General features: G+C 39.8%; 1 protein-coding gene across 3 annotated transcripts; it reads left to right on the forward strand.

The window, feature by feature from the left end:
• The first annotated feature begins 693 nt into the window (after nt 1-693).
• Nucleotides 694-12334, forward strand: LOC124258195. Of its 3 annotated transcripts, none has more exons than XM_046692253.1 (12): nt 694-798; nt 1209-1361; nt 1887-1966; nt 3253-3394; nt 5292-5423; nt 5909-5926; nt 6275-6504; nt 8232-8374; nt 9397-9536; nt 10024-10117; nt 11795-12032; nt 12288-12334. In XM_046692253.1, the coding sequence occupies exons 1-11, from the start codon at nt 717-719 to the stop codon at nt 11958-11960; spliced, it is 1380 nt and encodes a 459-aa protein (XP_046548209.1). In that variant the 5' UTR covers nt 694-716; the 3' UTR covers nt 11961-12032; nt 12288-12334. The 3 variants fall into 3 exon arrangements, with proteins under 3 accessions (XP_046548209.1, XP_046548210.1, XP_046548208.1); XM_046692254.1 differs by having other exon boundaries at nt 11795-12017; nt 12302-12334; XM_046692252.1 differs by lacking the exon at nt 12288-12334 and adding an exon at nt 12140-12186 and having other exon boundaries at nt 11795-12046.
• Nucleotides 12335-12827: the final 493 nt, after the last annotated feature.

Below are 12827 nucleotides of genomic sequence, written 5' to 3' on the forward strand. Positions count from 1 at the left end.
ATGATCCCTCTGGTGTTGAATGTTGTTGCTGCTTTAACTATATGTTGTCAAGGGAGCTAACTGACATCATCATGCTTCTTAAGACCGCTAACAAAACCAGCACGGATATGCGTGTGCCACTCTCAAACAAATTGCACTATATTTCAATAGAAATACAAACGACATCCTTTCAAATACACAGAAACGTATTTCTATCTTAGTGAACACACATCTGCAGCCAGAGAGAAACTGAGACATCAACCAAGCTGGTATGTATAGGTTAATCACCCTTAGAATAACTACCGTAGTGTGGGGATTACACGGCTCACACCACGAGGGCATACTTAGTTAATACGCGTGTAATGTATTAGGCATGATGAAGATTAATCAAATAAGTACAATTTTTTGTTTTTTATATAGAAATAATTGCCCTAGGTCAGTTAATCAGTGTCCTAGGTCAGTTAATCAGTTATGCTAATAAAACACTTCCAAGAACAAAGGACATAACTTTCCCTAGTGGTTTATCAACTTTAGACGCCCTTGCCAAAACTCAATCTGTATAACGCGTTTGCGTTTATTAAGTTCAGGAAGTCTGAAAAAAATATTTAAAGGCTCTAATAATGTTTAATATGTTCCGACTGGCTGTAATAGCGCTGATATTAACCCCGACACCATGGAAGTCATTATCTGCGTCCGGTTGCCTGTGACCAGCCAGTAATTCAGCACTGTGTGCGTAGATGTCGAATGAAATGGAGGTTGTCCTTCTGTTCTGTTTACTTCCCCTTCTGACCATCGCTGCTGACAATGGACAACACCAAGGTATGAATTAAGGCTTATTTGCAAACAAACTCCGCTTATTAAATAAATATTCATTTATTTTGCATAAAAGCTTGAGACATTATGTGTCCTAGTCAGGTGGAATGACGTCAGAAGTTTACTGATTGAGTCAACTGACGAAATATCTTGATTATGGTTCTAATTACAGAAATACTCTCAACCTCCAAATGGACATGCTCTCTAACTTGGTTGACACATGTTATCGTACTGTTGATCAGCTTGGTTATTTACAGACTGCCACCATATAGCTGGAATATTTCCCAGTCTGGTGTTAAACAACAAACAAGCAAACGTGATTTTTTAATTTATCGACCACAACGGATGATTTTGCAATGCATGTTTACCTGTGATGGGTCTTCTTGGAGGCAAACATCCCAATGTTCTTCTGTCAGATTGCCCCGAAGGCTGGATAGTGGTGAACAGAAAGTGCTACAAGCTTGTGGAAGAAGCAGTTGATAGAGACACGGCATCTTCCAGATGCGAATCCCGCTTTGGTGCTAAGTTAGCAGTCATTGAGAGCGAGGAAGACAATACTGGAGTGAAAGGTATGTTGGTCCTGCATTCTGTGATCCATGATACCTGACCTGACAATGTAAGCCAAACAAACACTAACGCTAGTATTGTTAAGACGTTAACAATACAACATGCAATGGAATAATGACAGAGAAAAACATACCTACCTGTCACATTCTTCCAATTGTTTTCTATGGATTAGTTTCCATAGTTACATATGTATGTATGTATGTATGTATGTATGTATGTATGTATGTATGTATGTATGTATGTATGTATGTATGTATGTATGTATGTATGTATGTATGTGTCTGTCTGTCTGTGTATGTGTGTGTGTACGTACGTGTGTGTGTATGTATGTATGTGTATGTATGTGTGTATGCATGTATGTATGTGTGTGTAGGTATGTATGTGTGTGTATGTATGTGTGTATGTATGTATGTATGTATGTATGTATGTATGTATGTGTGTGTACGTGCGTGCGTACGCGCGTGCGTGTATGTGCATATATGTCCCTCATAAATTACTTTAACTTAAGTCATATTGATCGTTTCTAGATCTGATCCATGGTCACGGGAACGCGTGGATCGCTCTATATTGGACTGGCCGATATTTTAGGTGGGACCAAACAGATCAGGTAAGTAAGGAGCAACACCACATCACAAAATAAAGGCCTGCGTTCGACTATCGACATAGGTAAAATCATGAAGTCAGTTTCTGGAGTATTGCTAGAAGTATGCTCAGGCAGTCAGTACCATGGCTTAATTTTGGAATGACATCAGCTGATGAGGGAGATGATTGCTCTGCTGTGTTTCCAAGGTTCGTATGAAGAGCATATCAGTTGAACGGACCATTAGTGGGTCCAGTTGATTCTATTGATGAATAGAGTTGACTTTGCAGGTCGCCCTATATGCGTGTGACTAGTAAAAAGTATTTTGCGATTCTAATGTAACGTCGCTTGGAAGGGGCTTAGTCATGATTTGGGGCGGGATCAGTAGATATGGAAGAAACGACCTTTATGTTCTACAACGACGCACGATGACAGGCTTCTGGGATGCGTACGAGACACCTTATACTGTTATGTTCTAATTCGCTTCACTCAAACGAACATGAAACATTTACCAAGTACAACATACTCATAATACAGGGAGCTGTCTACCGCGCCTCGAGAGCGAGCAGGTTTATTTCTGAAACTGACATAGCAAAAACTCATCGACACGGATCACAGATATAAATATGCGATAAACGCAATCGGATATCCTTCCATAGTTCGCACTAACACAAATCCGGATCTCCACGTAATCATGCATCCTTGATTCTTGTATACATCTGAGACGACTCAGCCCTGATCTGAACTGCCTCTGAAACAATGTGCATAAGAGCCATCGATACAATTGCAAACTTCATCAATAAGTAACTCTGAAGTTGACTTGACTGAAATGGAAATATAATCCCTTGCTTTACTAAATATTCGGGAACATAACCAATCGATACTTTGAACATTTGCAAGTAACTACAGTAAAAACAAATCATTTTAGACCCACACAAGAATTGCCAGCCTAAACATAAAGCATACTTAACTTAGAATATTGACCGTTCCACTCCATAAGATTCGTCTCTGTTGAGTCGTGCAGCACATGCCTCCACGGTAGTCGGTCTAGACTACCGTATTCACCCTAGATAAATTTATCTGCAGTCGGACCTGATTTCATCTTTGTGGAAGGTAGTGCACCATCTCGTCTCTCATGAGTGACCAACCAGGTGACCAGACATTAGCCAGACTTTCGCTTTTCTTACTAAAAATCCAGGCACAAACATGAATCTATGCTATCTTCATGTTAATAAATCAATTTACTCATTTACTTTTGCCCTAAAATATCATATTGATACAAATTAATAAAATGATGTTCTTTTTCTACTCAGTATCATTTGGGATTTGCAAACTGGCAGGGATCTCGCCATGGTAGAAGGTCCAGAAAACACTGCACAAAGATACTCGACACCGGGATTTGGAATGCCGAGTATTGTCATGTAGAATACCCCTATGTATGTTTCAAAAAAGCTGGTAAGACCTTTTCACTCTACACAATACATTAAGTGCACTAAGTTATGCAAGTATACAAACACAGCGAAACAAATTAGAACATCGTGGATTTGTTATAGACATGGACACCTTGAAGCTATAGTTTACACATGGTCTGTCCTATATATGCACACCTTGGAGCTATAATTACAGCTGATCTGTTCTACACATGGACACCTTGAATCAGCTATATTGACAGGTCTGTTCTACACATGGACACCTTGAAGCTATATGTACAGGTCTGTTCTACACATGGACACATTGAAGCAATATTTTACAGCATGTATGTTCTACACATGGACATCTTGAAGTTATATTTACAGGTCTGTTCTACACATGAACTCCTTGAAGCTATATTTAACACCTGGTCTGTTCTGAACATGGACGCATTTAATCTTTGTTTATGGGTCTGTTCTACACATGGACACCTTGAAGTTATATTTACAGGTCTGTTCTACACATGGACACCTTGAAGGTATATTTACAGGCCTGTTCTACACATGGACACCTTGAAGGTATATTTACAGGTCTGTTCTACACATGGACACATTGAAGGTATATTTTATACCTGGTCTGTTCTACACAGGGAAACCTTGAAGGTATCTTTTATAACTGGTCTGTTCTTCACATGGACACCTTCAAGCTATATTTACAGGTCTGTTCTACACATGGACACCTTCAAGCTATATTTACAGGTCTGTTCTACACATGGACACATTCAAGCTTTACTTTCACCAGGTCTGTTTTACACATAGACACCTTCAAGCTATATTTACAGGTCTGTTCTACACATGGATACCTTCAAGCTATATTTACAGGTCTGTTCTACACATTGACACCTTCAAGCTTTATTTTCACCAGGTCTGTTTTACACATGGACACCTTCAAGCTTTATTTTCACCAGGTCTGTTTTACACATGGACACATTGAAGCTACATTTACAGGTCTGTTCTACACATGGACACATTGAAGCTATATTTTACATCATGACTGTTCTACACATGGACACCTTGAAGCTATATCTGCTGTCTGCTATTTCAGTGTATAAGCCTGGATTGACAGGAGATTACTGTAGACTGAAGTTAATATCTGCTATTTCAGTCTGTAAGTCTGAATGGATGGAGTATTACTGTAGACTGAATCTACTATCAGTTGTTTCAGTATGTAAGCCTTGATGGACGTAAATTACTGTAGACTGAATCTACTATCTGCTGTTTCAGTATGTAAGCCTGGATAGACGGGACATTACTGTATGCTGAATCTACTATCTGCTATTTCAGTGTGTAAGCCTGGATAGACGGGACATTACTGTAGACTGAATCTACTATCTGCTATTTCAGTGTGTAAGCCTGGATAGACGGGACATTTCTGTAGACTGAATCTACTATCTGCTATTTCAGTGTGTAAGCCTGGATAGACGCGACATTACTGTAGACTGAATCTACTATCTGCTATTTCAGTGTGTGAACCTGGATGGACGGGATATTACTGTAGACTGAATCTACTATCTGCTATTTCAGTGTGTAAGCCTGGATAGACGGGACATTACTGTAGACTGAATCTACTATCTGCTATTTCAGTGTGTAAGCCTGGACGGGACCTGGACTGACGGGACATTAGTGTGTAGACTGAATCTACTCTACCATCTGCTATTTCAGTGTGTAAGTGGAAGCCTGGACATTACTGTAGACTGAATCTACTACATTAAGCCTGATAGACGGGACATTATTGTAGACTGAATCTACTATCTGCTATTTCAGTGTGTAAGCCTGGATGGACGGGACATTACTGTAGACTGAATCTACCATCTGCTATTTCAGTGTGTAAGCCTGGATAGACGGAAATTACTGTAGACTGACTCTACCATCTGCTATTTCAGTGTGTAAGCCTGGATGGACGGGACATTACTGTGAGCGCGAGTGTCACTGCTACGCGGGCTATCTCTGTAATGGAACCGAAGCTTGTCCGTATGGGTGCGAACCAGGATACAGCGGAGATATGTGCGATGAATGTAAGTAAAAAGTAACTGGTTATCCAATGTACCCGTATTCCTCATGATTATGTCCAGTTGCACTGGGTTTAGCAACAGGAATTCTTTAGTGTACAAGGATACGGGTGTTATTTTCTTGTGTCATATATCGGAAACAAGGGTCAGGCCAGACATCAAAATTGCATTAAAATAAAGTCTCGACACTTAAGGCATGTTATAGAAAGTTTCAAGATTTGGGTTGACTGTTGTGTTTGGTGAAGTGGATTCCCGGAGCCTGTATTTTCTTTTGCATATATTGACAGCAGCATGTCTACCAATTCATCACCCAAGGCATATATTTTAGCCGAAATGCTAATGACGAGGCGCGGTTACAACTACAAGTAATTGTCTTTCTTAACGGGAGTTAGTTTTAACGGTAGTTTACAGTACACGTATGTCTGTCTATAAGAAGTTGTTCTTGCATTTTATAATATATTTATACTAAATGGTTTACATTGGTGTTTCAGATCAAGTGAAAACTACAGGTGAGAGGTCTTAACATTCTTTATCAGCTTTACTTTTTTGGGGCGTTTCACTATTATTCATCTTACGATACGTCAAACGTTGGACGTTAAAACTAACTCACGCTCTAGCGATTCTCAAAGGCTTGCATTTGAAGCGGTATATAGTATCATATCACTAAACAAAGTACTTGCCATCACATACACGATGAAATCATTAAATCAGCAGAAGGTTTCATAGCACTGTATATGAATTCCTCAGTTAACCGAGTTCAGTAACTTCATTATGTCTGCGGAGAGTTTCTGTAAACGTGAGTACGTTATTCGACTGAGCACTGAATACTATATGTCGTTTACATTCCGTGATTGCAGTGTCCTCTTACTGCATCAAGAAAAGGGGAGGATATTACTCTCTGATGGTCTTCTTTCCCTGGTTGGATGTTCTCGCCTTCCGCAGAATGGGGGCTGTGGATGCTGATGGCGAGATTAGTCCCAGCTGTGCCAACAGTAGATTTGACAAAAGTCTGAGATGGGAAACTCGCTTACGTGTTCAGATTCACAACGAGTCAGGAGTCTTGAAACCAGACTGCCCTGCACAGACAGTGAGAATGTAGCATACATATATAGAACGTCACACTAGTAGACAGAATGTAGCATGCATATATAGAACGTCACACTAGTAGACAGAATGTAGCATACATATATAGAACGTCACACTAGTAGACAGAATGTAGCATGCATATATAGAACGTCACACTAGTAGAGAGAATGTAGCATACATATATAGAACGTCACACTAGTAGACAGAATGAAGCATGCATATATAGAACGTCACACTAGTAGACAGAATGTAGCATACATATATAGAACGTCACACTAGTAGACAGAATGTAGCATACATATATAGAACGTCACACTAGTAGACAGAATGTAGCATGCATATATAGAACGTCACACTAGTAGACAGAATGTAGCATACATATATAGAACGGCACAGACAGTGAGAATGTAGCATACATATATAGAACGTCACACTAGTAGACAGAATGAAGCATACATATATAGAACGTCACACTAGTAGACAGAATGTAGCATGCATATATATATAGAACGTCACACTAGTAGACAGAATGTAGCATGCATATATAGAACGTCGCACTAGTAGAGAGAATGTAGCATATATATATAGAACGTCACACTAGTAGACAGAATGAAGCATGCATATATAGAACGTCACACTAGTAGACAGAATGTAGCATACATATATAGAACGTCACACTAGTAGACAGAAAGTAGCATACATATATAGAACGTCACACTAGTAGACAGAATGTAGCATACATATATAGAACGGCACACTAGTAAATTTGGATGTTTTGTATTGAACTCGAAGATGTCACGGGAGCAGAGAAACAAGCTTTGCTTTCTAGTTTTGGGTGTTACTAAATTGGATATATTGTGAGGCTTCACCGTACTTTGTCACCCCCAAACTATCTGCATTTGTTGGCAGGTATGTTGGCCCAATAGTACTTTTAACTATCTGTGTTGTGTATGTAAATAAACTTTTCACTGCAAAAAAACTGCTCTAGATGGGTCCTTGACGATCCGGGTTAGAACTGGTCTTCAGCAAACCATGTTTGTCTCCCCTTTAGAAGATCCGGGTTAGAATTGGCAAACCACGCTCGTCTCAAGAAACGTCTTCCTGAAACCATGCTTGTCGTAAAAGACAATTAACGGGATCGGGTGGTCAGGCTCGTAGACGACAGGATCTTACTACAGAGCCTGATCTTTTCCTATAATTGTTTCCACCTAAACAAAACTCAAAGGCTCATCACTTTAGGGCCTTTCTTCCACATTACGGTAGTCGCCATAATAACTTCATAGATGTGTATGTATAAAATACCTTATAACATATCAGGCCCCAATTTCTCGGAACAAACTTAAGTTTTTACTCAAATTTCAAACTGAGTTTGACAATTTGAAACAGCTGCATTTTTAAATCAACTTCATTTATAAAATAAAAAAGCCCAAACAACTTAAGTATTCTATTCACCAAACTCAAATTGTCTACTATGTTTGAGTTTAATATCAATTTCAGTTGAACATGGGAAATGCGTTTTCTCAAATTTGAGTAAAAATTCTAACTGAGGTCAAATCTCAGACCTAAGTTTGTTTCGAAAAATCGGGGCCTGATCTAATTGTTTAGGCATATGCTCAGGATGGTAATCACTGAATCTTCTGGCCTAATGAAATGTTGCTTGATGCGGCGCTGAACAAGTAACTAACAGTCGAATAATAAAATCATGTTGTAAAAAATCACATACACCAGGTCGGTGACGGAATCCTGCAGTGGACCTTCAGGCTTCAGAAGCAAGAAGAGGTTGTGTCCTTTGAAGATCAGGAATATCAAGTCCAGTGTGATCTGTCTGAAGCTGATGCCGTATACGCTGCCGAGAAAGTTGAGATAGAGGAGTAAGTTGCTAAAATACTTTTAAATCAAGGAATCTGCCCCTTGCCCGCTTATTAAATCGAAAACAAACAGTCATTACTGTTAGATACACAAAGATAGCAGAAACGATCCGTAACGATCCGGGTTAGAATCGGGCCCTAGCAAACCTATGCTTGTCATAAGAGGCTACTAACGGAATCGGAAGGACAGGCTCGCTGACTTGTTAGATACATGAATCCCAGTCACTCATGAAGTCAGATACTGGTGATTTCCTGTCGAGACTCGTTCATTTAAAGAGCGCTGAAATGTAGTGGTCGCATGAGGCTAAAACCCGTGAAGGTCCGGATTAGGATTGATCTTCAGTAGGCCATGCTTGTCCTAAGAGGCGACTAACGCGATCGGGTGGTCAGGCACGCTGGCTTGGTTGACACATATCATCGGTTCCCAGTGCGTAGATCGATGCTCATGCACATGATCACTGGATTGTTTGGTCCAGACTCGATTATTTACAGACCGCCGCCATATAGCTAGAATATTGCTTGGTGCAGCGTAAAACTAAACTCACTCACTCACTCGTATGAGGCTAAAGCGGTAAACAGACAATCATATGAACATTAAGCAGAAACAATGACTTGATTGTATGAAGAAACGTCAGCAGAAATGTGGAAACTTCACCATAAGGAATAGTCAGGAGCCGATCACAACGACATCCTCTTCCACAACAACTTTTTTTTCTAAACTGTTGCGAGATTTAGGGCTGGCGATAATGATTGAAAGCAAACAGTTATGTCCCTGTTTTGTATAAAATGTTTGGGAACATACATCGAGTCTTTCAGAGACGAGACAGGTTAGTGTAAATCGAACCCGGATCTATAGCGTGACTAGTGGACGCTTTAACCACAAGGCTACCCTATCGCCTGCGCAATACGATTGGCCGTAGCTGCCACAGATTGGATTAATATTGACACATGATTAAAACAAATCAATTAAATTTTCGAAACTGGGTTGTGTGCATAAACCTTAATTTCCAATTTACTTATTCCAGTCTTCGCGAGAGGTCAATAACAGTTGCTACACAGACAAGGGTCAATATCTGGACATACCTGGCTTCCACGGATACACTGACACCGGTGACTAACCTCAGCATTGGTGTCCCCGTCAGACTGGTCGTCACGCGTCCTCAAGGTGGGATTCAAACAAGCACTCTTAGACACAGTTTATGAATGGCGAGTGCTACCGTTTAACACCTGGTGCCATGACTTTCATGATTTTCAGTGATTCATTCATATGATATTCACAACTATTTTTCCCTTTACACCAAACTGAACCTTTTTCTGAATGAAGTCAAGACTGTGTATTCTTTTACACTGACGTTCTGTATTTATTCCCTGGACCAAGAGTGAATGAAAATTGTTTTCAGGCACATTTATTCTTCCGTTGTGCTGTTAACCGTTAACAATCGTTAAAACAACCATATGATAAACGGAGATGTAACCTGTTGCAAACAGACCTGCACTCGGTAGTATTTGTTTTGTTGTGATGTTCAAACTAGAGGTACAACTTCAAATCAGGAGAGTGATCAACATCTTTGGGGCATTATGGGGCATTGTACATGAGTCGTCGTTCCCAATGCATTATTCTTTCGACATCCTTTTCCATCTTCTTGTTTCAGAGGATAATATAGTCAATCCGTTGTTTCATCCGTGGAACTGTCAAGCTGCATCTCCAGATGGAAAGGTTGCTGTACAACTGACTGACGCCCACGGGTCAGTATAAACGTCATAAAGTATATAATTCCAAAATGTGATGAAAGTGTTATGCACGAACAATTATTGTTAATATAACCTAATTTTTAATCAAGTGGGCATAAAAAGACATTCTCTGTTCCTCGCTACTACTAGGGACAGGATATATGTCTGTCAGATGTGGACTTCTGATTGGACATCGCACCAAACATACCTGAAATTAAATTTCTATCTAGTAGGTTGCTTAATGCACTTGTACAATTTGTTTACGACGTAAAAACAATGTTTACATGAATAAGAAGGTTTGAACCTTGTCTATAGTTGTGCACTTTGGGGGTCATTTCTCATGTCTTCAAACGTTGCTAAAATCCGTGTTATTATATTATTATTATTTTAGAAGATCTTACCAATATTCAGTTCTTCAAAAGAGAAGACGTATCAAAACGGTCATGAAAACATGGTGATGGTGATATGTATTCATACCTTCTGTACGATATACATTATTTCCAGTGTTTCTCCATTTTCTCTGAATTTGTCCATTCTTTTTGTTTCTTTAAAATCCAAATTACAACATGTCTAACGCCTCTGTCGTGAAGGTCAGTATGTCACATGTTTGAAGGACGTGACAGGTCAAGGTAATGAGGAAGTAGGTCAAGATCACCGCCAGTGTCACTAGCAATGACAGTATTACATGTGAGCATTCATACATTGCACACATACCCTGTTACTTCCATTCGACTTTAAGTATTAAAACGGCGTTCATCGTGAATTAATGTTTAAATGACTTTGTTGAAAAATGTCGAGGAAATGGTCTTTCTTAACTGTTACTTGTCTGTCTCACAGTCCCTGAACCATAATATTTTCCCTACAGCCAGAGTTTCTGGTCTCCCTGGGGCTCCTTTTCAATTTGAGAGCGGAAGGTCGCTGGTTCGATCCCCGACCGCGTCATACCAAAAGACGTTAAAATATGGTACTTGTTGGTCCCTGCCTGGCGTTCGGCATTAATGGGTACAACAAGGACTGGTCGGCTCGGAGTCAGTATAATGTGTCTGAGTGGATTATTCATGCTTCACTGCGGCATGGTATCTCAGTGGGCTAGCACTATAAAACCAGCTTCAGTCTTGGCTAGTACAAGCAGCCGCACATACACATACACACGCATGCACGTCGTCATATGAGCGAAATATTCTCAAGCACGACGTTAAACCCAAATTCACCTCACCTCACCTCCAAATAACTCAATTAGAGACATGGGGCAACTTTTACCATGATGAACATGTATGGTATACAAATGTACCAATTTAAATGGGTTTATTTGCTACAATCAAAATTATATGTACTGAGAGACTAAGCGTTAGTCTAAGCTACTGCATGAACGTTGTTCCTTGTGAGGATACTATTGAGACTCTATAGGAGCACTGTCGAACTCTCCTCAACCCGACCAACTCGGTGAGAGTTGCGGTGCTAGTAATACCGCGTCTTTGACCAAAATGCCATGCATTGGCATATCTGTATCAAATATCTGTATTTTGTACTTATATTTATACATGTAAAGAAATAATTACAACAAACTGGTGATTTGAGAGCTGTCAATATCTGTTTATCTCTTTCTCTACCATAATGCTTTAGGTGCGATCGTATAGTGACCTACAGTGTTGAATGAAGATATTGTCACTTAATTTGGTATATCTTTTACAGATGTTCTCGGAAGAAAGTCATGGGCTTTGGACGACTTAACGAGACCTCTGGTGTGCACCAGTCGGGGATATTTCCAATGTTTCAGTTGAGGGGGTACTCTAAGGTGGTGTTTTATTGTGCTCTTGTACCTTCGCTAAGGCCATATAATGAGCATGTCTGTACATAGCAGATGAAAGGTCAACGCCAGTGTAGTGAAAACATGATTGTCACTCATACACTAAAGGTGATGTAAATGTACATACATACATACATGCAAAGGTGATGGCAGGCAATGTACATACATACATACACACACACATACCGACATACAGACAGACATACAGACAGACAGATACACACAGACAGACATACATACATACATACATACATACATACATACATACACACATACATACACACATACCGACAGACAGACAGACATACAGACATAAAGACACATACATACATACATACATACATACAGACATACAGACATACACACATACATACATACATACATACATACAGACAGACAGACAGACACATACAGACATACAGACATTTGTATAGCGCCGGTATCCAGCTGAGCTCAGCTGCTCAAAGGCGCTTTGTTTTTCCCTCGTTCACTGGATGTCAATCTCAACGGCACATCGTATTGTCAATCTCAACTCCCTGGGGATCATACAACTCTGCATAATTATATATCTGCGAAATCCAATTGAAAATATCTTGAGTAAGCCAACCATATCCAAAAAATTAGTTTGATAATTACTTTACAACACAGTCCTAAATATGCATCTTAAATAAATGTGTACAGGGGCGACAAGGCGCCTTTTTGTAAACCTGACTTTCTCGTATCTTCTTGTGGACGGAATACGTATCCGAAAACAGCAAATTGAAGTTTATTCTCTCCACTATCATGATCAAGCTATCACGGTCACGTCAATACACCGGGCAGTGACAGGACTCTGAATAAGGTTACATACTACCGGTCAATATAAATGTCAAGGCCATAGCAAATTTATAACAATGATTGGATCAGCGTATACGTGCA

The sequence above is a fragment of the Haliotis rubra genome, unplaced genomic scaffold, assembly GCF_003918875.1.
Source record: "Haliotis rubra isolate DU_JTF1 unplaced genomic scaffold, ASM391887v1 Scf686, whole genome shotgun sequence".
In the NCBI taxonomy this organism is placed as follows: Eukaryota; Metazoa; Mollusca; class Gastropoda; order Lepetellida; family Haliotidae; genus Haliotis; species Haliotis rubra.

What these genes read in the sequence shown, in the direction of transcription:
- LOC124258195 (XM_046692253.1), top strand. Translation starts at nt 717, where the DNA reads ATGTCGAATGAAATGGAGGTTGTCCTTCTGTTCTGTTTACTTCCCCTT. An exon ending in GGTCGTCACGCGTCCTCAAG is followed by an intron (nt 9,537 to 10,023) that starts GTGGGATTCAAA and finishes TTCTTGTTTCAG; the next exon opens with AGGATAATATAGTCAATCCG. An exon ending in CAACTGACTGACGCCCACGG is followed by an intron (nt 10,118 to 11,794) that starts GTCAGTATAAAC and finishes TATCTTTTACAG; the next exon opens with ATGTTCTCGGAAGAAAGTCA.